Below are 25,543 nucleotides of genomic sequence, written 5' to 3' on the forward strand. Positions count from 1 at the left end.
AGGAGTTATCACTAAAGACCCGACAGGTGTTAGAGGGATACAAGGAACTGTTAGGAACAGCTTTATGTGAACACCTTTACAATGTAGATGAAATGCACAGATTAAACTGACAGAATCTATGGAAATCAAGACAACTCCATAACTATATTTCGAGATTGTTATTACCCCTCTGAAAACCCCTCAGAAAACAGGATGCGAGAACACTTCCCAATGGCACTAGTGGCAAAGAATCTGCCTGCCGATGCGGGTGTGATCCCTGGGTCAGGAAGGTCTCCTGGAGGAGGGCATGGCAACCCACTCCAGTATTCTTGCCTGGAGAATCTCATGGACAGAGGAGCCTGACGGGCTCCAGTCCATAAGCTCACAAAGAGGCAGACACAAACTGAAGCAACTTAGCACACACAAGACAGCTCTACAATCGTACTTAGAGATTGTGATCAGCCCTCTGAAAACCCCTCAGAAAACAGGAAGAAAGAGCACTTCCCAACACGTCTTAGGAGACCTGAACAGATATCACCAAAAAAAAATTATAGACCAATCACCCACAAATAGAGACACAAAGTGAAATTCTGATGACTCCCCAAGAATTACAAATTTACAAAACATTCTGTGAAACAAGTTGATTTTGTCAATGAACATGCAGATCGACAGAGATTTTACAAAATGATCCGAAAAGCCAAGAAATAATACGAACTTGACTTCTGCCTCTTTCTAGCTGTGCAAGTGTATCCCAAAATCGATCCCCTCTATGCCTCCATTCCTTCACCTATAAAATGAAGATAACAGAACCTACCTCACAAAATTCCAGTCTTACTGTGAGTTCCAAAGAAAGACGGGAAGGGCATTAGGATGTGTTCCAGAACTACCACATTGCGAAAGTGAAGACTACACGGCACCCCCTCACATTGTGCAGTGTGCAACCTACTCGGTGGCACCTGGAGACCCTGCTGAGTGCTCAAAACTTTTTAACAACAGAAAAGTCAGACTGTTATATAGTAACAAAGAAAACTAGATGCTTCATTGGGAAATACGAATTCACATCGCTGCGAAACAGAAATACTATGTTATTCTAGCCACCTCATTACCCATTTCTAAACTACTGCGTACTTATCTGTAATACTTCCGTTTAACAGCACTCTTAGATTTGGCCCAAGCTCTCAAAACACAAGGGTTAAGTTTGAAATTTCCAATGGCAACACATTAATGAACTAAGTGTCTTACCCCCAAGGTTATTTTTTAAAACTATAATGAAATACCAACTCAATGGACATGAGTTTGCGCAAGCTCCGGGAGCTGGTGATGGACAGGGAAGCCTGGCATGCTGCAGTCCACGGGGCTGCAAAAAGCTGGACACGACTGAGCGACTGACCTGAATTGATCATGAAAAACAACACAATGAAAGTGTTAGTCACTCAGTTGTGCCCATCTTTTTGTGACTCCACAGACGGTAGCCCACCAGGCTTCTCTGTCCATGGGGATTCTCCAGGCAAGAATACTGGAGTGGGTTGCCATTCCGTTCTCCAGGGGATCTTCCTGAACTGGGTCTCCTGTATTGCAAGAAAATATGCCTAATTGCAAGTTTAAACAAGTGATATTGCTTGTTTTCTTCTTATTTTCACTTGGGAACATCCAGGCTCCTTCCTCACCTGATTTGTGTTTCAAATTCGTGGTCACTCCATCAAATTCAGATTTATCAATTTCCCATGCAAGAGGTAGCTTGCCCAGGCTGTTGGATAAGTTCTCCAAGCTGTTTTCTTCATTGTAGATGATGTCCGACGTACTGGCTGAGATGCCAATGTACCTTGAGGAATTATTTGCCGCAGATAAAGAGGTACTATCAGAGAGGCAAGAACGGGCTGGATTTGGAGTTTTATAGATTGAGGTGGCCTGGTTGAGAAAGGCATAGTCTGAGCAGATGGCGTAAATCTTCTCCCGAGTGTGGGTCACTGGACAGCTCCACGGATAATGACCATCTCCTCTGGGACCCAGGGGTTCTCCGGAGGCGCGGGTGCAGAAAGACTGAACGGCACCTTGCAGGCTCTCTTCGGGAGACCTTCTCTCGGATTTGTGCTCACCATTTCCAGAATCATCTGCCCCTTCTGCTTCTGCAACGTTAGGCATTGAACGCAACTATGAAAGTTCTGTTGTGAGGAAGAGGGTGCCACGCTTTCTATTTCTTGAGAAACAGCTGTGACAATCATTTACAGCATTCTGCAAAAACGTGAGAGCTGCAAAAATGGGCTCCTAAGGAAAGAGGGAGGAGACAGAAAGATCAACAACCCACTAGACACTGCAAAATGCAAACACATATTCTAAGTGTTTCACAGGCCTTCATTCGATAAATATTTATTTCACAACTACTGTACACTTAAGTTGTGGTCACTGACCATCTGTCTGGTTAAAAATTATTTTTAAATGATGCTTTAGGATAATCAAGGATGAGATGGTTGGATAGTATCACTGATTCAGTGGACATGAACTTGGAAAAGCTCCAGGAGATAGTAAGGGACAAGGAGGCCTGGCAGGTTGCAGTCCATGGGGTTGCAAAGAGTCAGAGACGACTTAGCGACTGAACAACAAATAGGATAATAAAAAGACCAATGACTCCATTTAAAGATGGGAAAAATATCTGCACAGTCATTTCTCCAAAGATGATGTAGCAATGATCAATAAGCACATAAAAATATGTGCCTCACTAGCCTTCATGGAAATGCAGATCAAAGCCACAGTAAGATACCACCTCATACTGATCCAGGCGGCTTGAATCAAAAAGACAGATAATCATAAGGATCGAGGAGGAAGTGGAGAAACTGGAACCCTCATACAATGCTGGTGGAAATGCAAAATGCTCCAATGACTTTGGAAAACAGCTCCTTAAACGTTATACATGAAGTTAGCATATGATCCAGCAATTTCACTCCTCGGAATATATCTAAGAGAACTGGAGACGTCTGTCCACACAAATGTCCAGAGCAGTACTACTCATAATAGCTTAAAAAAAAAAAAAAAAACGAAACTACCCAATTCTCATCAATTGATGATTGGATAAATAAGATGTAGTCTATCCATACGATGAAATACTATTGGACAGTAAGAAGAAACGAAATACTGATCCATGCTACAACATGGGTGAACCTTGAGAGCATTATGCTAAGTAAAGGAAGCTAGTGATAAAGGACCAGAGAGTGTGTAACTCCTTTTACATGAAATGCTCAGACTGGGAAAAGGTACACTGACAGAAATTAGATTAGGGATTACCTAAGGGCTTGTGAGGCGAAAGGGGATTGGCAGTGATGGGGTTTCTTCCTGGAGGAATGAAAATATTCCCTGATTGTGATGATGAATGCACAACTTTGTGAATGTAGTAAGAGCCACTGAATTGTACACTTTAAACAGGTGCACCAGGCTCCTCCTCATTAGAGAAGACGCCCACACCCTTTTCTCTCTGGATGTGTATCACTGCCTTGTTTCTGTCTTAAATAAACAAACTGTTTCTCTGTGTTTGCTCCCAAAATAAGTAATAAAGAAATGAACATAAATAGATAGATATAAATAAGTAAGTGAATTGTATGGTATATAAGCTTCCCTGGTGGCTCAGTGGTAAAGAATCCGCCTGCAAGGCAGGAGCCGTAGAAGATTGGGATTGGATCCCCAGGTCAGGAAGATCCCCCGGAGGAAGGCACAGCAACCCACTCCAGTATTCTTGCCTGGAGAATCCCATGGACAGAGGAGCCTGGGGGACTACACTCTATAGGGTCACATAGAGTCAGACACGACTGAAGCAACTTAGCACGCACACACTCATGGTGTATCAGTTCAGTTCAGTCGCTCAGTTGTGTCACATCTCAAAACTCTACATGCATCACCACAATGAATTATAGCCCGTAGTAACTAACTTCTGATCAGTCTCAGGAAAAACTGAGTTTCAGGCGTACACCTAGCCTTTGGCGAAGAAAACAAACTTTAATAACAACTGAGGGTTATCTGAGGAAGTTGAAGATTTAAACAAAAGGAAGACCTTGGTGAATCAAACCATTCCAGGTGATATGGGAGATCCCCTGAAGCAAGTGCCAGAGCAGAGTGAGCCCACCTCCCCAGGGACCACTTCATAGATAAAACCCACCCAGGGTAACCAGTTGGAATGTGACCAGTTATTGTCTCTGCCCCTTCACTTACTTGAAAAACTAGAAATGAGAATAGTTTTCCTAGGTTACAGGAAAATGATTATAATAAAACCCATCCTCAAATACTGAATAACAAAAACCGATGATTAAGACACTGGAATCTGTAAAGCAATTATCCTTCAATTAAAAAATAAATTAAAACTATACATTGGAAAGGACCTGATGCCGGGAAAGATTGAAGGCAGGAGGAGAAGGGGGCAACAGAAGATGAGATGGTTGGATGGCATCACCGATGGACTCGATGGACATGAGTTTGAGCAAACTCTGGGAGATAGTGAAGGACAGGGAAGCCTGGCGTGCTGCAGTCCATGGGGTCGCAAAGAACCAGACAGGACTGAGCAACTGAGCAACAGAAGCGATAAGCAATCATAGAAGATGGTTCCCACAACAGCCCTGGAGTCTGTGAGAAGAAACCAGCACAGCTACTGCATGTCCCTCATGGAATTTATGGAACAGAGCTCCACACGAGGAGGACCCCACACATCCTGTGTGCTGTGCTTAGTTGCTCAGTCGTGTCCAACTCTTTGCAACCCCATGGACTGTAGCGCACCAGGCTCCTCTGTCCATGGGATTCTCCAGGCAAGAATACTGGAGTGGGTTGCCATGCCCTCCTCCAGCGGATCTTCCCAACCGAGGGATCGAACCCAGGTCTCCCGCATTGCAGGCAGATTCTTTACTGTCTGAGCCACCAGGAAAGCCCCCACATATCCTAGGGAAGATTTTATTTTCTTTCTTTCGAAGGAATGCTTCCTCCATAGTCATACATTTCGGACAGTGATTTTTTTTAGTACTTTATGCAGAGTTCAGTTATTTGCAGGAGGAGGGCTGGTTTGGCGGGAGCTTCATTGCCAAAGGCGGAACCTCCACGGGTTTTTTGCTTTTTGGTCAAGAAATCCTAGGAGTAGCGGATCTATCGACAGGAAGCTTTGCCGGTTTTTCCTTCTTCCTCATCTCCTGATGTGATAGTAGCTGCTGCTGCTGCTAAGTCGCTTCAGTCGTGTCCGACTCTGTGCGACCCCATAGACGGCAGCCCACCAGGCTCCCCTGTCCCTGGGATTCTCCAGGCAAGAACACTGGAGTGGGTCACCATTTCCTTCTCCAATGCATGAAACTGAAAAGTGAAAGTGAAGTCGCCCAGTCGAGTCTGACTCTTAGCGACCCCATGGACCACAGCCTACCAGGCTCCTCCGTCCATGGGATCTTCCAGGCAAGAGTACTGGAGTGGGGTGTCATTGCCTTCTCTGGATGTGACAGTAGAGGAAGATTCAAAAAGAAGCTCTGGGTAGGGCTTCCCTGGTGGCTCAGCAGTAAAGAAGCTGCCTGCAGGAGACATGGGTTCGATCTCTGAACCGGAGAGATCCCATAGGCCGGGGAGCAACTAAGCCTGTGAGCCACAAGTACTGGGCCTGCGCTCTAGAGCCCGCGAGCCACAGCTACTGAAGCCCTCACGCTGAGAGCCGTTGCTCTGCAGCAAGAGATGCCACCGCAACGAGAAGGCGGTGCACCACGACCAGAGAACAGCCCCACTCTCCACAACTAGAGAAAAGCTCACGCAGCAATGAAGACCCAGCACAGTCAAAAGTAAAATAAATAAATAAAATTAATGAAAAAAAAAAAAGACAGAGAGAGAGAGAAGAAGCTCTGTGTATCTGAGGTTGTACAGGCCAAACTCTAAGCTACTCTCTTAGCAGATGCCCTAGCAAAGCATTTTCTTTTTTAAAAAATTTTGTTGAAGTACAGTTGATCTACAACGCTGTGTTAATTTCTGCTGTACAGAAAAGTGACTTAGCTATGCTCACACACACACACACACATATATATACACATATACGTTTACACACACACACATATACACACACACACACACATCCTTTTTCACATCCTTTTCCAGTATGGTTTATCACAAGATATTGAATATAGCTCCCTGAGAGCAAAGTATTTCCTACTCCTTTCCTGTTTTTCTCATGCCTTTCACTAAAAGCCACAGTGGGGAATAGAAGGAGGTCTTATTTCTGTGTTGGGGTTGTGTGGGTGGGTTGCAGGAGGGTGGGACATGAAACAGAGCATGCGGCCATGGTGAGGGGCGGTGAACAAAGGTTTAGGGGGCTGGCCGGGTGGGTCAGGGTACACAGAAATGTTCCAGGCCTTGTCCTGTTATCTCTTCATCTCAGACTTAGCTTCTGCTTTGACAGAGCTTGCTTCCTCAGATTAAATGGAATTTTGCCTATGGGACCAGCTCTCTGTGCAGCAGGGTGGGGATGTCTGAACAAAGCTAATCTGGAACATATATAAGAGAATATATATGCGTGCTGCAGTCCATGAGGTCACAAAGAGTCAGACACGACAGCGGCTGAACAGCAACAGAATAGGAGAATATTCTTATCAGAAACATCAGGATGAATGGGAATGAAGTTTAAAAGGAAAGGGATTTATGTCTATGTATAGGCTTCCCATGACGCTTACTCCTTCGAAGGAAAGTTATGACCAACCTAGATAGCATGTTGAAAAGCAGAGACATTACTTTGCCAACAAAAGTCCATCTAGTCAAGGCTATGGTTTTTCCAATGGTCATGTATGGATGTGAGAGTTGGACTGTGAAGAAAGCTGAGCGCCAAAGAATTGATGCTTTTGAACTGTGGTGTTGGAGAAGACTCTTGAGAGTCCCTTGGACTGCAAGGAGATCCAACCAGTCCATTCTGAAGGAGATCGGCCCTGGGTGTTCATTAGAAGGACTGATGCTGAAGATGATTTTTATAAACCATTTCTTTCTGCTCCTAGGTCCCTGCCCATTCCCATGCATTGACATTTCTAACCTGACCTGTGCACAGATAATGGAAAGTAAATCGTGTACACATATGTGATCACGTGACTCCCCTGCCTAAAACTCTCTGCTATGAAAACAAAAAGCCAACTGGCTTTCTCTCTCTCTTTACCTCCACCTCACTCTCCTCTCCCCATGGACCATGTTTCCTTCCTCTGAATGCTGTCTCCTCCCTCTTCTCCTTTATTTACTTAATTCCCCTTATCCTTCATGTGCCGGGTGCTAAGTTGCTTTAGTGGTATCCACTGCTTTGCGACCCCAGGAACTGTAGCCCTGCAGGCTCCTCTGTCCATGGGTTCTTCAGGCAATACTGGAGTGGGTTGCCCTTTCCTGCTCCAGGGGATCTTCCCAAGCCTGGGTCCGAACCTGAGTCTCTTAGGTCCTCTGCATTAGCAGGTGGGTTCTTCACCACTAGAGCCACCTGGGAAGGCCACATTTGGATGTCAGTCAAATGTCACTTTCTTCCAGATGCTTCCTTCCTTCAGTGAGACCAGGCGACCCTGTACAAACTCAGTACCTCCCCTTCACAGGTCTTTCATTGCTAAGTTGCGACCCCATGGACTGTAGCCCATGAGATTCCTCTGTCCATGGGATTTTCCAGGCAAGAATACTGGAGTGGGTGGCCATTTCCTTCTCTAGGGGATCTTCCCCACCCAGGGATGGAACAGGAGTATCCTGCGCTGGCAGGCAGATTTGTACACTGAGACTTCACAGGTCTTGCTGCTGCTGCTGCTCAGTCACTTCAGTTGTGTCCGACTCTGTGCAACCCCAGAGATGGCAGCCCACAATACTCCCCCATCCCTGGGATTCTCCAGGCAAGAACACTGGAGTGGGTTGCCATTTCCTTCTCCTCACAGGTCTTACCAGGGTGCAATTCTAGATCGTGTGTTTATATGATGAATCTCTGTCTCCTGCAAATCTGGTTTTCCTGACTACTTTATCCCCAGGGTGATTTGTAAAAGTCTCATCAATAGATATATATTTAAGCCCCTGCAGCATCCTAGGCATTATTGTAAGCCCGGGATTAGGAGCCCAGATTCCAGGAGGGCTTACCAGGAGTGGCCTTGGCAACCAGGACCTGAAGTTCTAGGCAAGGGGACTCCTTCTCCTCCCAGGCTCTCATCGGTGAGAACTGAGGTTCCCTCATCCAGTAAAGGAGGCCATGCTCTATGATGATTTACTAGTAAGACTGAATGCAGGGCCTAAGCTTCAGGACTTAATGATTTATTCATAAAATCCTATGAGAAGCAACAGTACTCTTTAGCTCCGTGTAGAAGAAATCTCATCAAATGGCCAGCTTCAAATGCACAGCTGGAGGAAAGATTTTTGTCACTGGAAGTAACTGCTAGGTAAAATAAACATTTGGAAATAACACTATTCATGGCCTCAGTTACACTCTTTTCTGGTTGTATTTTAAGCATCAGGTTTGCTTAGAGAACGAAGTATCTTTAAAAGGCTTCCAATAAAGGCTTCCACGTAGGACCACTATTGTGATCTATATATTCTGCCCAAGGCCGCTGAGACCAAGGGCAGCGAAGGACTTAAGAAGGATGGAATGAATAGACGCCAGAGGGCCAGACGCGCTAAGCCCACGGGGTCTGATCTTCGTCTGCCCCCCTCCCTCCGCCAGCCCCCTCCGCACGCCCTCCAGGCCCCTTCCTCCCTCAGACCTGAGCCCCTGCCCAGGCAGAGGCGCCCGCCTCCGAAGGATGCCGGGGGGAGGTAGGGGGGTGGTTGTCTACGCGCGCTCCGGCCAGCGGCGAGCCCCGGCTCCCGGGCAGGCGATCGGAGGCCCAACCGCCCTTCTCTGCGAAGCTGGCGGCGCCGCCGGCTCGGAGGCCCCCGGGATGAAGACGACAGTGGCGCAGGCCTGCCGCTTGCAGCCGCCGCCAGCGGAGGCGGAGGCGGCGCCCGCCGGCAGGAAATAGAGCGGGGCTACCCCAGCCCGCGCCGCCAGACATCCCCGCGCATCCTCAGGCGCCGCGCACCCCCGGGCCGGGCAGCGGAGCCTCCGCGCCCTCCTCCCGCCCTTCACCCGCGCGCTATCCGCCTCTAGCCCGCGAGGGGGCCCGGGGGCGCGGGGCGGGTTGCGGCGCAAGGCAGTCCCGTACCCGGGCTAAGAGAAAGCCCCCGATTGGCGTTTCTGAATGCACAAGTTGATATGAGTACTAATGTTAACTGCCCCCCGAAGGAAACAGTACAGAAAACCCTCGCCTTGACCCCTGCCCGGGCCCTGGCTTTGGCTGGTGGGGCCACCGGCTCATCAGAGTTTGTGGGGCAGTCGACAAGGCCGAGAGGGAGAAAGGGGGAGAGGAGGAGGCTCCCGGTACGAGGTCGGAGCTGGCCGGGACCCCTCCGGCGACCGCGCGGGCCGTGCGGGGTGGGGGCCCGGCCACCGCGCTCTCCGGGCCCGGGCCCAGCCGAGCGTGGCGCGGAGGCTCGCGCCGCGCCAGCCGGGGGGCCATCGGTGTCCCCGCCGCCCCTCCAAACCGGGCTTTGTTCCTGAGAAGACGCGTCCTTTCTCTCCCGGACGCTTCCCTCCACCCTGCGGCCCAGGTCTTCGCCCACTTCTTCCCCGGAGGACCGGTCCCCATGCAGGGGCGTCCACTCGTATGACCACCGGGCCCCGCGGAGAGCAGGTGGGAGGCGGCAGGCCTGGCCCAGCTGCGCTCAGTTGCCACCCCCCCGCCCCGGGTCCAGCGCGCAAGGCGCAAGGTCGTCGGCGGCCACCTCGACCCCCGCCCACCGCCCGAGGTACCTCTGGCCTGTCCGGTGGAATCGGGCCGCGGCGGTCGCGGCGGAGGCCGGCCCCGGTCCAGGATCACAGCTTCCAGCGCGCGGCCCGCGATGCGCCTCGGGTTACCCTGGGGCCGGCGTCTCGCGTCCCATCGGAGCGCGCGGGGACAGCGCCCAGACGGCCGTGCCGGGCGACCGATCGTCCGATGTCATGGGCAACACCTTCCTTTCATCGGGTTTTACACCTGTCCTCTGCACGTGCGGAGGATATGGTGGCAGTTCTTTTGTTTTTGTTTTTTTTTAATCTTAGCTGCTCCTCCAAGACGCGCGTGCCCCTTAATTGGGCATCTACTGTTTATCTGTCCCCTGAAAGCGGCTACCGCGAAGTAAATAAACGAGCGAGAGAAGGTGAAAAAAAACACACACACACAAAAAACAAAAAAAAAAAACCTGGCAGGATTTCCGCTAGCCCAGCCGCGAACTACACGTCCCAGGAAGCTCCGGCGCCAGGACGCGTGTCCACTCGGCCATCCACTCGGAGGAGGCCTTACTGAGTCCCGGCCGACGCGCGGGCCAATCCCCTCGCCCTGCACCTTGGGCTGGAACCTGAGACGGGCTCGCCCCCAATGATGCTACAGTTACAGAAGCAACGCCGGTTTGTCATTGTCCCAGGAAAAAGGAGCGGCGTGCTTCTTGTCCGTTTCAGCAGAACTGCTGGTATCCTTCAGCAGGACAAGCCTGCGTCCCGGTCTCTGGGGGAGACCCCCGCGCGCGAACAGCACGAACAGCACAGCCAGAGACCCCCTCAGGGAATCTCGCCTGCTGTTGCGATCGGCCGACGCGCCCCCGCCCGAGCCGCGGCTGGCTGCGTCCACCTCTTCCACTTCATTTATCCGTGGATCATCTTGAGTCCAGCTTGTAAATGTTTAGCATTTTGCTGCTTTACTGCTTCTTTCTCGCGACCGTTCCAGCACTGGCCGAGAGCGGCGGAGAGAGGCGACTGAGCCCCGAGAAGAGTGAAGTATGGGGTCCCGGACTCAAGGCAGCCGTGGTCCTTCCCGCGCGCTATTTCTACATTCAGGCGGTGGACACATCGGGCAAGAAGTAAGTCCGCAATGGCTCCATAACGATTTTAGAAGGCAGTTCAAGCTTTCTGCTACTCTCCTCGCGTTCTGTCCTCCCAGAACTCGTTTCTCCACAGCGGTTTAAAATCCAGGACACCTGGGGGCTATTCACATCTCCTTGGAAGTTTATCCCCCTCCTACTCAATTTTTCTCTGTAGCTTTAGAAATCATTTCGAGTTAGCTCTTCTCCTGGCCCTTTTGAAGGGCAGTCCTACATGAGTGCTGAACAAACCCCTGTACTTTGCTTAAGGTATTCTAAATTTTTTTCTATTTAAATTAATTTATTATTTATTTATTTTATGGAGGTATAGTAGTTTTACAATGTGTTCATTTCTGCTGTACAACAAAGTGGTTCAGTTAGATCTATACATTCTTTTTTTTATTAATTTTTATTGGAGTATAGTTGCTTTACGATGTTGTGTGTTTCTGCTAGTACAACAAAGTGAATGAACTATACATATACTTATATCCCCTCTTTTTTAGATTTCCTTCCCATTTGGGTCACCACAGAGCACTGAATAGATTGGGGTTGCCATAGATACAGTCAATCCCAATACCAGTAGGTATAAAATAGATAACTAATGAAAATCTAGCACAAGGAACTCTTTTCTAATTTTTGCATGAATTGTTATAAGGAATTTGAACTCAGTTGTTAGAAACTAGTTGGCTTCACCTTTTTCTGGTGCTGCTGTGTTTTCAGGTAGACCTCTGCACTAAGTGTGTTTTGAAACTCAAAATGAAAAATAAAACACTATTCATAATGTTATGGTTGAGGCAGAAAGAATCGAAATATGAATCTCCTATGTGTTTGTTACAACTTTATTTCATCCCACTGCATTCAACTGTTCCACTCGTGCTTGAAACTTATTTGTAGAATTCACATACCTCTGACATGATTGTCTTTTTATAATGAAGCTGTCTGTGTATATTTTGTTGGCAAAAACATCTTGGGAATAAGAAGTTTTCCAAAGAAAAGGAACATTATCAATTTTGTCACTTGGTTATAAATAGTATGGTTGGGAAACTGAGTACCATCTTAATCTTAACACCAAGAGCATGCCCTCAAAAGAAAAAAGCCTTTTATAAACATCCCTTGGATAATATACTAACTACTAGCTTTTTCCATGGCTGAGTACTATTTATAATAGTGATTTTTTTTTTAAAGAATCATTGAGAGCCATGTTTCAGAAAACCATTCTCTTTAGAGGCATCATTTGATCACAGATTTCAAGATGTGATGGGCATGAAATAAATAGTAGGTTAATAGGACTATTTTTATATATGAAATGCATAAGGATGTTCTATGTTTACAGAGATTAGTAGTCTTAAAATACCTCCTTGTAATTTTCTAATGAAATGGTTTTAACTTATCTTGACCATTGTCATCCTCTTTTCCTTTTCATCTCCAATCCATCCTATTCATTCTGGCACTGAAAGCATGAAGGAAAAGGAAGCAAGCACATATTAGGGGGAGGATATAGAGAATACTCAGGTTCACAAACTGGAAACCATAGTCTTTGTACGTTTGTTTCTTAAAATAATCTTTATGTTGCACTGTTCTTCCCATCACAGATTCACATCTTCTCCGGGTGAAAAAGTGTTCCAGATTAAAATCTCAGCCCCAGATGAGCAATTCACTAGAGTCGGGGTCCAGGTTTTAGACCGAAAAGATGGGTCCTACATAGTAAGATACAGAATGTACGCCAGCTACAAAAACCTGAAGATAGAAGTCAAATTCCAAGGTCAACATGTGGCCAAATCTCCATATATTTTAAAAGGTAATGTGGAATATAATTTCAAAACAACAGTGTTTGAATACAATATTACCTGTCATTCAGTCAGTAAAAGCAGGTTAGCCTGATATTTTTTCACTGGAAGAAAAGAAATTTTGTTACTGTTTTTCAGTTGCTAAATCAGGTCAGACTCTTAGTGACCCTATGGACTGAAGTTGAAAGCTAAGTTGAGAATCCTGGTAGAAGAAAGAAATGCACGATTTGAATGGAAATTGTAATTCACTAAAGAGGAAAGAACTTAATATGTTCTTTAATATGAACTTAATAGTATTAAGTTCTAGTAATAGAGAATTTGCTTCTGGAAGATGCAACATTAGCAAGAACAATCAAGATATATATATATATATATATATATATATATATAGTCATAGATGGCACTTTCTTAGTTAGGGACATATGACTTAAGTAACTGATGAGTGTCACTGAAATTCGGTCAATCACTTCAGGAAGAAAGGGCTTGGCAGAGACAGTGAAAGTTGACTGTAGTTTTTTGGCTTTGTTTCAATGCTATTTTTCCAGAGAAATTCTCTGATGTTTTCTTATATAGGATAAGAGTACAGCTTTCTTCCCTAAAGCCATATCATTCCATATCAGCAGACATATATCCTAAAATATTAGAGAAGCAAGGAGAATACAGACACACAAATCTTTCTTGACCCACTGCTCCAAGAAAGGCAAACATTTTTGTAGAAAGTGTCTAGGTTCCTTCCCCTCACTCCACTAGGACCACACGGTACCATATAACCTGCTAAACCTTAAAAAGATGTCCCATTGTCTCCTACTGCCTGGGTCAGGTGACAATCTGAGAATTATAGAAATAAATGACAATGAAATCTCAATTCAGATTCTATGTTATATTAGTATTATTTCTAGACACGTAATTAATTCATTATAGTATTAGTGAAATGGGTGTTTTGAGGATTACTTTGCTTCTTTATATATTTTTTTAAAAACTACTAACCATAGTAGGGGTGCTTTATTTACTTGTATTGTTTTGTTTTGTTTTTTTTGGCCTCGCCTCAAGGCTTGCAGTATCTTAGTTTCCCCACCAGGGATCAAACCCAGGCCTCAGCATCAGAAGCACAGAATCCTAACCACTGGACCATCAGGGAATTCCCACTTGTATTGATCCTTAGGATGATTTACCCATTGAGAAAATATCTTAGACATTTTAAGGACTTGCTTGTATAACAGACCATCAAAATATTAATTCCTTATCACTTTTGTCTTTCATTAAAACAGGGATATGCCTCTGATATCCTTTTAGCAATGTTTGGTTATTCTTAAGTACACAAAACATAAAGAGTAATGCTTTGCGGTACAACAGAAACTAACACAACATTGTAAAGCAACTATACTCCAATAAAAATTAATTTAAAAAAAAAGAATAATGAACTATGGGGACTTCCCTGGCCGTCCAGTGGTTGAGACTCACATGGGTTCCATCCCTGGTTGGGCAACTAAGACCCTACATGCCATGTGGGGAAAAAGAGTAATGGAGGGACTATGGAAGCCACTTAGAGAAAAATGTAGTACCATTAGCTTTCTTTTGAAGTCATGCCAAGTGGACTTTACTGTGAAAATATCTTAAGACCCAACCATAAAGAGCTGGCAGAACAGATGTACTCGCTATTCCCCAGTGTAATAGAAAGGTTTCTCTTTTTAAAATAGGTTTTCCATCAAATTGCCCTCCCCATCTGACTAGGCAGGATCTGAAGTCATGCTACAAATATCTGTTACCCGTTTCACACGCTGAGTGAGATTGTGCCTGTACCCTTTGCTCCGTGTGTCATCAGGGCCGGTGTACCATGAGAGCTGTGACTGTCCCTTGGAAGACAGTGCAGCCTGGCTGCGAGAGATGAACTGCCCAGAAACCTTTGCTCAGATTCACAGAGATCTGGTGCATTTCCCTACCGTTGACCCGGAAAAGATTGCAACGGAAATCCCAAAAAGATTTGGACAAAGACAGAGCTTGTGTCATTATACCTTGAAGGATAACAAGGTGCAGTTGCTTGTTTGTCTTGGTGATGTATTTTTGTTTTGGCCATGTGGCTACAACTAGCTACATAGTTTTATTAAAAATCATTCTGCCGATCATTGTGATAAGCTTGATCTCAGTGAAGCCAAAGTGTACTTCTAGACTAACGGAATAAACATGGAATTGTCTTCCAGGTTTATATCAAGACTCACGGTGAACATGTAGGTTTTAGAATTTTCATGGATGCCATACTACTTTCTTTGACTAGAAAAGTAAGTATTTCTTTTTTCTTGTGTATAATGGACGATTTAAATCCAGGTTTTACCTCATAGTCTTCCCAGCCGGCACAGTGGTAAAGAATCTGCCTGCAGTGCAGGAGACCTGGGTTCAATCCCTGGGTTGGGAAGATCCCGCGGAGAAGGAAATGACAACCCACGCCAATATTCTTGCCATGGAGAATTCCATGGACAGAGGAGCCTGGCGGACTATAGTCCATGGGGTCGCTAAAGAGTCAGACAGGACTGAGCGACTAAACAGTAACAACAGCAGTGGAGTTTAGACAGTGATAGTGAAATGGCTGATATGAAAAACAATACCATCATTTTAACACTTTGGCTTCCTTGTCCTAGGTGAAGATGCCTGATGTGGAGTTTTTTGTTAATTTGGGAGACTGGCCTTTGGAAAAAAAGAAATCCAGTCCCCACATCCATCCGATCTTTTCCTGGTGTGGCTCCACGGACTCCAGGGATATTGTGATGCCCACCTACGACTTGACAGACTCTGTCCTGGAAACCATGGGCCGGTGAGAGATGGGTCGCAGACGACCCAGAGCCTTGGTTTTCTTTCCTTGATGAGTTTTTTCCCGACACCCCTTGCGAGGCGATGGTTGGGGGAAACATCTGTTGCACTGTCTGTCTTCCAGAGTCAGTCTGGATATGATGTCCGTGCAGGCCAACACAGGTCCTCCCTGGGAAAGCAAAAACTCTACCGCTGTCTGGAGAGGGCGAGACAGCCGCAAAGAGAGACTAGAGCTGGTTAAGCTGAGCAGGAAGCATCCGGAGCTCATAGACGCTGCTTTCACCAACTTCTTCTTCTTTAAACACGACGAAAGCCTGTATGGTCCCATCGTGAAACACATTTCATTTTTCGATTTCTTCAAGGTATGACATCATCCAGAGCCAATGCTTTGTGATTTTCCAAATACCTGCATTTGCGTGCTAGGTCACTTCAGTCGTGTCGGACTCTTCGTGACCCTATGGACTGTAACCCATCAGGCTCCTCTGTCCACAGGAATTCTCCAGGCAAGAATACTGGAATGGGTTGCCATTTCCTTCTCCAGGGGATCTTCCCGACCCAGGGATCAAACCCGTGTCTTTTCTGTCTCCTGCTTTGGCAGGCAGGTTCTTCACCACTAGTGCCACCTGGGAAGTCCCACCTGCATTTGATGGGTGGGAAATTAAATTACAGGAGATGAGTGAGTGAGTGAGTGATAATCGTTGCTCAGTCATGTCCAACTCTTTGCAACCCCATGGACTGGAGCCCACCAGGCTCCTCTGTTTATGGAATTCTCCAGGCAGGAATACTGGAGTGGGTTGCCATTTCCTTCTGCAACAGAAGATGAGAGGTGAGCACAAAATTTTAGGAACATCCAGGCATGGGGCGCCAGGGACTAACCGGCCCCTAGCAGGCAACCTGGATTGTACTCAATACCTAGAAAAGTGAAAGTGTTAGTCACTCATTCCTGTCCAACTCTCTCTGATCTCATGGACTGTAGCCTGCCGGCTCCTCTGTCCTTGGGATTCTCCAGGCAAGAATACTGGAATGGGTTGCCATTCCCTTCTCCAGGAGATCTTCCTGACCCAGGGATCAAATGTGGGTCTCCCACAATGCAGGCAGATTCTTCACCCTCTAAGCCACCAGGGAAGTCCTGACTCAGTATCTAGACCTGACATGAAATATGCACCAAGGGAGTTTGGGATCTGGGTAATTTTTTCTCCAACTGACCTTCAAGAGAAGCACATTTTCACCCCAAACCCTTTTTTTTATTAAAAAATACATGTTAGTGATTTTATAAATATTTCTCCCCTGAGCCATAGAATCACAATAGACTAAAGAAGGAATATAAAGCAGGTGTCTCTTCCCTTCTGGTAGGGAAATGACTTGGAATCCAACCAGCTGTTCTGCTAAAAAACTGGGGATTCTACACTCTCTCTGTGTCTAGAATGTGGGCTGTTCCTGTTTTCCCAGGGTTGATCCTTTTTCTGACAACTCTCCTTTCTCAAGCAGTGAGGTATACCACCCTGATCTCTAGACCCCCAAGGGGTTTTGAAGCCCCATGTGGTGAAGGGTAGTCAGCCATCTTCTGCAGGTGGGAAGGTCAGTGATTGATGAGCTCTGTACAGAGGAGCCTGGTGGGCTACAGTCCACAGGGTCGCAAGAGTCAGATGTGACTGAAGCAACTTACTGCACAGAGCACAAGACTTAAAGATGGCCGTAAGCTGAATAATCAGTTTTTCTTCCATATGCATGTCACAGAAATTTTGGAAAGAAATGGTTACAACCAAAGAGAGCTGATTCCAGCCATTCCTCCTCCGAGAGTGTCCTGTCAGACCTTTGCTTTCTTTCTGTTGTACCTGTTGAATTTGTTGCAGCTTAAAACTATTGACTAGGACATCCCTGGTGGTCCAGTGGTTAAGAGTCTGCCTTGCAACGTAGGGGATGCAGTTTCCATCCCTGCTCTGGGATCCCATATGCTATAGAGCGACTAAGCCTGTGTGCCCCAACTAGACAGCCTGCATGAAAATCACATGTGCCTCAGCTAAGACCCGGTTAAATAAACAGATAAATATTTATTGACCTCTGCCGTGCTAGAAATATTTTGATTCATAGATGTTCTTGCCCCAGAGCTTGTTAATTTCTTTAAGAGCTGGGTGTGGCCACTGGATGTTTCAAAGGTATGGTTAACACAGTTTAGAATGTGCCATCAGTAGGTACTATCATGCCATCGATAAAGTAGTCACATGCGTCTATGTCACTTCAATTGTGTCCCACTCTGTGACCCTGTGGACTGTAGCCCACCAGGCTCCTCTATCTATGGGGATTCTCCAGGCAAGAATACTGGAGTGGGTTACCATTTCCTCCTCCAGGAGAACTCCCCAACCCAGGGATCGAATCCGCGTCTCTTAACGCCTCCTGCATTAGCAGCTGGATTCTTTACCACTACTGCCACCTGGGAAGTAGTCGTAATAAATCTAATTTCCTTCACTGGTAGGCTTTGGACAACAGTTTTATAATTTTATTGGTTGCTCCAGCGTTAGACTTGGGCCCCCTTCTTGAAATTTGGGGGAACATCAAAATAGGCCCTACATCTAGGTCAGTGTGTTATGTATACATATAAATAATTAATAGCACTTACTAAGTGGCAGGGGCCAAGGACAAAATCTAGCCAGTTTATATCTGAGGATGGTGAGGTTTGATGTGTGGAAAGAGGAGGAGAATAAAGAAGAGTGGGAAAAAGGGAGTTTAATGGAGGTTCTTCTGCTGTCCTGCGGTTTGCAGCATAAATACCAGATCAACGTGGATGGCACCGTGGCAGCCTACCGCCTGCCGTATCTGCTGGTTGGTGACAGTGTGGTGCTGAAGCAGGACTCCATCTACTATGAACACTTTTATAACGAACTGCAGCCCTGGAAACACTACATTCCAGTTAAAAGCAACCTGAGTGATCTCCTAGAGAAACTTCAGTGGGCAAAAGATCACGATGAAGAGGTAAGGTCAGTCTCTTTGTACCCCCAGGTATCACGGGGTCATTTCCATGTCTTGTGCCTGGAAAGCATTCAAGATGCTTACATGGAGACCATTTCCTATAAATGGGAAGCCACTGCCCCATGCATAGCACAGATCCCTTCAGGGTAAAGCCAGGCACAGTGGCTTGGATTAACTGCCCACTCTGCACATGACACGAAAACCTAACCCTTGGCCTCGATTTTGCTGTCTCACTCAGTTAGATCTGAGCTCCAAGCACTGCCTCCCCTCCACTAGCAACATGCAGATAAAGATGGTCAGCCTGGCAGGGGAAGAACTAACTGTGCCACGGATTAAAACGAAGGATTGCATGAGAGAAGCTTCAAACGAATTGTCTGCTAAAAATTATTCAGGCAGTGCATTAAGCTTCATCTTGCATTGACTTTGCAAAGTCATTGTTACTTCATTTTGTCTCCCTTTTCTGTCCCGGAGAGGCCCATTCTAGAAGGCCCAATATGACTTCTTAAACTTTTATCAAGTCTTAAAAACCTCACTTTGATTTGAACACACATCCTCTAATGTTCCCTTTACACACAAGACTTCAAAGATACTGTAGCCACTATTTTCCCACCAAAATGTACTTGGAAGATCACTTAGCATATGTCTGCATGGAGAAAAATATGTTTCATTAAAGGATATTATTCTTGCTCCCATAGGCAAAGAAGATAGCCAAAACAGGACAAGAATTTGCAAGAAATAATCTCATGGGTGATGACATATTCTGTTATTATTTTAAACTTTTCCAGGTCAGTATTTTCTAAGAAAATAGAAATATTTGTAATTGTTCATGTTAGTAGCAAGTAATGTTTCACTGAACAATTTCTAAAAGTATTTTCATTAAGGAGATACATATATACCTCTGTAAGTGAAAGTCAGGGATAAATATTAAATTATAGTGAAAATGAAGGATGCTGAAGAATAGCTAATGGAGAATGCTACAACCTTAAGGGAAAGTTGTTAATGTTAGAACTGTGTGGCATGTGGTTAGACAATTGGCCTCTGAGCCTACAAAGTTACTGGGCATGGATTCTTATTTGTTCTTTGTACAAAACTGCTATTTTGTTGCTGTTTCTTTTTCTATACAGTGCAAGGTATGTTTGGACCTGTTGTGCTGACCCCATCGGGCCATAACTTTTCTTGCAATTTGCCTTTATGGACCTACCCATTTAGGGATTGTAGTCAAAGCCTATCAATTTGAAAGGTTCTTTTTTAAAAAATGCAGTCGTAAGCATGTAATTTGCTAATAAATAGTTCTAGATCTAAGTCAGATTGTTTTAATCTCAGAGTTGCAGAATTCTAGATATTGAGCCCAGTGTCTCAGGCTCTGCTACAGAACAAAGTTGGTCATTGCTGTTCCGCTCCCGCTTTGTAACCTTTCCTAAAGAGTGATGAAGTATGTAAACTAAAGAAAGAACTGGGGGCATTTGCTAATCTGAATTCCTAAAGAGCCACAGGTTATTCGAGTTCATTCATTCAACTCACATGTACTAGAGCATAAGCTCCTCGCCCAGAACTTAGGACAGGGAAGCCCATGATGAATGAAGACGTGACTGAAGCTGTACCAGCTGTGGTGGGTCAGGCAGAAATAGTCTGTCCTCAGATTCTCAATTTAGGGAAGATGGGAACTCAGGCATTTTCACTACGTGGCAGAAGATGAAAAGAAATACCATAAAAGAGTCATATAAATGAAGGGTAGACTTAGGAGTGGGGACAGTCACCTCTCAGAAGCTCTTGTCGTGGGGTTTTAAGGAGGGCCTTGCATTTCATAACTTGACACACGTGAATTAAATGGACCGAGTTCTAGCACACTCCAGTGTATCTCATTTGGTAAGTGCACCTTATGTTGTTGTTCAGTCACTGAATCGTGTCTGACTCTTTGCGACCCCGTGAATTTAGCATGCCAGGCTTCCCTGTCCTTCACTGTCTCCCAGAGTTTGCTCAAACTCACGTCCATTGAGTCAGTGGTGCCATCCAACCATCTCATTCTCTGTCACCCCCTTTCCCTCCTGCCCTCAATCTTTCCCAGTAATCAGGGTCTTTTGCAATGAGTCAGCTTTTTGCATCAGGTGGCCAGAGTATTGGAGCTCCTGCTTCAGCATCTTAAGTGCTAAATAAAACATGCCTTTGTATTGTTGCCTATACAGGAATATGCCAGTTTACAAGTGAGTGAGCCCCAGATCCGAGAGGGCATGATGAGGGTAGAACCAGAGACCGAGGATGACCTCTTTCCCTGCACGTGCCACAGGAAGAAGGTAACCGGAACTGACTTCCTAGCCAATGTCACAGGAAGAACTAACTGTGATCCGAGTCCTCATTCTCCCCTTTACTCATTCAGTCAGGCAGCAACTACCCAAATTCCTCCTGGAGCCTCTAAGCAACTCACTCTAGCAGAGGCAGAAAAAAGTTACCAACAAAAGGCAAAAAAGACAAAAAAAAAAAACAAAAACAGGTGCTAAGATGCAGTGAGGTGAAGAGACATAGGAGCTCCCAGCAAAGTGGACAGAGGCCTTTTTTATTGTGAGAATTACAGATCATGTAGCATTTGAATAGATATTTGCAGTTTGCAAAGTATTTTCACATGTATCATCTAATAGCCTCATCTCCCTGTGAGATAGTTTCTGCAAAGTTTATCATCCCAGTTTAGAGATGGAAAAATATATAATCATGATTATTCATGTTAACAGATTATTCATTTAAAAGTGATCTCTGTTAATACCACTACATTACTGGGCTTCCCTGGTGGCTCAGATGGTAAAGCATCTGCCTCCAATGCGGGAGACCCGGGTTCGATCCTTGGGTCGGGAAGATCCCCTGGAGAAGGAAATGGCAACGCACTCCAGTACTCTTGCCTGGAAGATTCCATGGACAGAGGAGCCTGGGAGGCTATAGTCCATGGGGTCACAAAGAGTCAGACACGACTGAGCGACTTCACTTTCTCACTTTCACTGATTTCATTTATAAAAGGCAGGCTCGCGTATGGACTTGGCTGGCTAAAGAGGACCTTAGCTGTCACCCAGTAAATGCCTTCATTTTATAGTTGACAAAACCAAGCCCAGAGAGGAATTTAGGCATTTTATAGGTAACAAAACCAAGCCTAGAGAGGAATTTAGCTCAGAACCATCTATCTGGATTATAGCAAAACAAGCACGAAAAACCAGTGTGCCTTCTTCAAATTGTGTGCATGTTTGTGTGTAAAGAATTGTGGCAGGGGAGGATTGTTTCAATTATAGTTGTGTTTCATCTAAAGGAATGTATATTGTATAAAAATTATTATATAATGGCTTGACATTCTTTTAAACAACATCACCATGTCTGTGAATGGACAGACTCAAAATTGTGCATTGGAACCAGAGTTGAGAAGCAGATTTTGCAGTTAACCATTTCTGCCTTCCAAGAGGGTATAAAAAAGAATAAGGTGACTGCCAGCTCTGGTAATGTGATGGAACCAGCTCATACAGGCTCATGCATGCATGATCAGTTGCTATAGTCGTGTCCAATTCTTTGTGACCCTATGGCTCAGGTCCAGTCCATGGGATTCTCCAGGCAAGAATACTGGAGTGGGTTGCCATGCCCTCCTCCAGGGCATCTTCCCAACCCAGGGTTCAGACCTGGATCTCCTGTGTTTGCTGCATTGCAGGTGGATTCTTTACCACTGAGCCACCAGGCAAGTCACATACAAGCTCACTGATTGTTAAATATTTAGGAATTCTGCACAGCAGTTAACCTTTGGTAGCTTGGAATACACCTGACTGCAGTATTTACACCATGAATACAGCACCTGCTGAAATTATTTTTATTTTGCTTCATTTGGTTTTGTTTTGGATTTGCCTCTAGCTAGCCTTCAGAAGGGGAGAAGGCAATGGCACCCCACTCCAGCACTCTTGCCTGGAAAATCCCATGGATGGAGGAGCCTGGTGGGCTGCAGTCTGTGGGGTCACGAAGAGTCAGACACCACTGAGCGACTTCCCTTTCACTTTTCACTTTCCTGCATTGGAGAAGGAAATGGCAACCCACTCCAGTGTTCTTGCCTGGAGAATCCCAGGGGCGGTCTATGGGGTCTGCCGTCTATGGGGTCGCACAGAGTCAGACACAACTGAAGCGACTTAGCAGCAGCAGCAGCAGCCTTCCGAAGTGGCACAGCATCAGTGGTAACCCCTCTTAGTGCTGCAAGGCCACAGAATCACTGAAAACCATTTTCAAAACAGAAATGCCCAAAATTGGAAGGTACTCCCACATGGAGTTTGATTTGGTATCAGAATGAGTCTGTTGGCTCCAAATGAAACTGGGTGGCTGCCTTACTCCACTCCTCTTTTTTTTTTATTTATTTTTATCTCATAAGTGAGTTTGAGGAGTGCCAAATGATTCCCCTGATTCATAGAACTTACGGCTAGAATGATAGTTTTATTGATTTTCCCACCCGCCGTGTCTACTCTGGCCATTCACTGATACCGTTCAGAACACAAGCCTTTACCATAATACAGACCCCTAGATGTTCAGGTTCCCACCAATGAGACTATACCCTTGCTGCTACTGCTGCTGAGTCACTTCAGTCGTGTCCGACTCTGTGCGACCCCATAGACAGCAGCCCACCAGGCTCCCCATCCCTGGGATTCTCCAGACAAGAACACTGGAGTGGGTTGCCATTTCCTTCTCCAATGCATGAGAGTGAAAAGTGAAAGTGAAGTTGCTCAGTCGTGTCTGACTCTTAGCGACCCCATGGACTGCAGCCCACCAGGCTCCTCCATCCATGGGATTTTCCAGGCAAGAGTCCTGGAGTGGGGTGCCATTGCCTTCTCCGGACTTTACCCTTAGATGATTTCAAATAATAAATAATGATTTCAAATAGTAAAATCCTAAAATTTTATTTGAATCCTAAAATTCAAATACTCAAGTCCTAAAATCCTCTAGTGATGACTGGCTTCATTTATCCCTTTTTTCATCTTTGTGTGCTTGTGTGCTCAGTCGCTAAATTGTGTCTGACTCTTTGTGACCCTGTGGACTGTAGCCCACCAGGCTCCTCTGTCCATGGGATTTTCCAAGCAAGAATACTGGAATGGGTTGCCATTTCCTCCTCCAGGGCATCTTCCCCACCCAGGGATCAAACCTGCATCTCCTGCATTGGCAGGCAATCTGAGCCACCAGGGAAACCTCTTTTGTCTTTAGGGGAAAGTAATTAATAGACTAAATGTAAGCTTTCTTACTCGTGGAAAACTTCTTGATGGCTCTAAATATTTTGTTTCTTAATTGCAGACCAAAGATGAACTGTGATACGCAAAATACCTTTCCTTCAAATAGTGGTGCTCTGAAGACTCTTCTTAAGTGAAAAGAAGAATGTCTTCTAAATACTAATTCCATGGACAGTATAAAATCTGCTCTATGATTGTCTGGATTATGAAGATCTGTTTCTTCTTATGCAGTATTCCTACGACAGTCATTGGAAGTACATTTTTAGAATTTTATAATAAAATCACTTTTATTTTAAAGGCCTGTGTTGTGCTCATCATTAGCTGTGTTTGGACCATGGAGCAGTAAAAAAAAAAAAAAAAAAATGGGTGTCTGAGTCCTGAACTCAGTCTGAAGCATGTCAAAAGCCATCACCTACCTAGATAAAGTTTACATGACAAAGCAGTAAACTTCTGACTTGTTTACACTATTATTTTAGATAATCAGTCACTCACAGCCAAACTGAATACTAATTAATACACCTTCCAAGGTTTTTTTGTAATCTGGCCTCTTCCTGTATCCATCACAAATGGATTTTATTTAACAAGTATTTATTAAGCACCTAATATGTGCCAGGCATTGTATTAGGTTCTACAGATAAAATAGTGAACAGTCACTATATCTTCTGAAAGAAGAGTGAAATAAACAAGTAAAAATAAATAAGCAGGGCAATTATGGATTGATTAAAAAACAGTTACTAGAGAAAGTGGGCTTAGTGGTGGTGGCTACTTTAAAGATCAAAGACGCTACTGACTTCTCACTGTTAAGCAAAATATTTGTTATGGTTAATGATAAACAACCACTACTAAAATATGAAATTTCCAATTATTAAAAAGGAAGCACATTAAAATTTTATTAAATGCTTTTCAGGCATCTGTTTACATATTCATGTTTTATGGTGATTTATTCTGTTCCATTAATCCATGATGAACTACATTAATACTATTCTCATTTCGAAACATTATAGAACCTCCATTATAAAAACTCTAGTACATCCAATTATGTATTATTTTAATGCATGGATGGAATAATCATGCTAATATTTAGCTAAATCTGGCCCACCACTTATTTTTGGACAGCCTGAAAGTTAAGGATGCTTTTAAAATTTGTAAATGGTTGGAAAAAATCAAGAATCATAATGACATGTAAAATGTATCTGAAATTGAAGTTTTGGTGTCCATAGTTTTGTATTAGTTTCCTATTGCTGCCGTGACAAAGTATTAATACCAAACAAGAGGAATTCACTCTCTTAGGGTTCTGGATTTCAGAGTCAGGAATCAGTGTTTCTGGGACAATGGCGATGTATTTGGAGGGCGGGTTTCTTCCTGAGGCTCTGAGGGCAGAATGCCTTTTCTGGCTCCCTGGGTGCGTTTCTTGTGGTTCTTGTCTTGTGGCCCCTTCCTTTTCCCAGCCAGCAGCTCAGCATCTTCAAATCTGTCATCACACTGCCTTCTCTCTCTGAACGTTGCAGCACTGTTATTTATAACAAGTCAAACAGTGGAAACCATCCAAATAGCCATCCACCAGTGAATGGATAAACAAAATGTGGTTTATCCGTAAAACTGAATACTACTCAGCAATGAAAAGAAACGAGTTATAAGGAACAAAGTACTATTAGATATGATACAATATGGATGGAATCTTCTTTTTCTGACGCAGCATGCGGTGTCTTAGTCTTATGGCCGGTACAACTGCTGGAAGGGAATGGCTGGGACGCCGAAGCATCCTGAAAGAGGAAGTCGGGGGTGAGGCAGCGAGGGGAGGCGGCCCGACAGCGCCCCCTCGGGCTGGGCAGCAGACACCGCCACAGCACCGGCGGCAGGGGCGGGAAAACTCCCGCTCCCAGCGTGCCCCGCGCGCCGGCTCGCGCGCCTGGGGGG

The 25,543-nt window shown here is 45.2% G+C and overlaps 2 protein-coding genes across 3 annotated transcripts in view; one reads left to right on the forward strand and one right to left on the reverse strand.

Moving 5' to 3' along the window:
- The window catches only part of LOC102389249 (basic immunoglobulin-like variable motif-containing protein), a 62,625-nt gene extending 52,493 nt beyond the window's left edge, over positions 1–10,132 (reverse strand). The window contains exons 1-2 of one of the 2 annotated variants that reach the window (XM_025262601.3): positions 9,764–10,132; positions 1,647–2,244 (exon numbers count right to left, since the gene is read on the reverse strand). In XM_025262601.3, the coding sequence (XP_025118386.3) occupies positions 1,647–2,121 (475 nt within the window). In that variant the 5' untranslated portion in view covers positions 2,122–2,244; positions 9,764–10,132. The remainder of the gene's footprint in view (positions 1–1,646; positions 2,245–9,763) is intronic. The other variant, XM_025262600.3, reaches the window with a different exon arrangement.
- Positions 10,133–10,292: 160 nt separating this feature from the next.
- On the forward strand, positions 10,293–23,923 carry POGLUT2 (protein O-glucosyltransferase 2). The gene is made up of 10 exons (XM_006042235.4): positions 10,293–10,845; positions 12,438–12,643; positions 14,455–14,660; positions 14,831–14,908; positions 15,266–15,438; positions 15,559–15,796; positions 18,195–18,404; positions 19,097–19,186; positions 20,585–20,692; positions 23,691–23,923. The coding sequence occupies exons 1-10, from the start codon at positions 10,664–10,666 to the stop codon at positions 23,706–23,708; spliced, it is 1,509 nt and encodes a 502-aa protein (XP_006042297.1). The 5' UTR covers positions 10,293–10,663; the 3' UTR covers positions 23,709–23,923.
- Positions 23,924–25,543: the final 1,620 nt, after the last annotated feature.

This window comes from Bubalus bubalis, chromosome 13, assembly GCF_019923935.1.
Source record: "Bubalus bubalis isolate 160015118507 breed Murrah chromosome 13, NDDB_SH_1, whole genome shotgun sequence".
Lineage (NCBI taxonomy): Eukaryota > Metazoa > Chordata > Mammalia > Artiodactyla > Bovidae > Bubalus > Bubalus bubalis.

Excerpts from the sequence above, each read along its gene's own strand:
- POGLUT2 (XM_006042235.4), top strand. The coding sequence starts at position 10,664 with ATGTTTAGCATTTTGCTGCTTTACTGCTTCTTTCTCGCGACCGTTCCA. Across the intron at positions 14,661-14,830 it reads ATACCTTGAAGGATAACAAG|GTTTATATCAAGACTCACGG; the intron begins GTGCAGTTGCTT and ends ATTGTCTTCCAG. Across the intron at positions 15,797-18,194 it reads CATTTTTCGATTTCTTCAAG|CATAAATACCAGATCAACGT; the intron begins GTATGACATCAT and ends TGCGGTTTGCAG.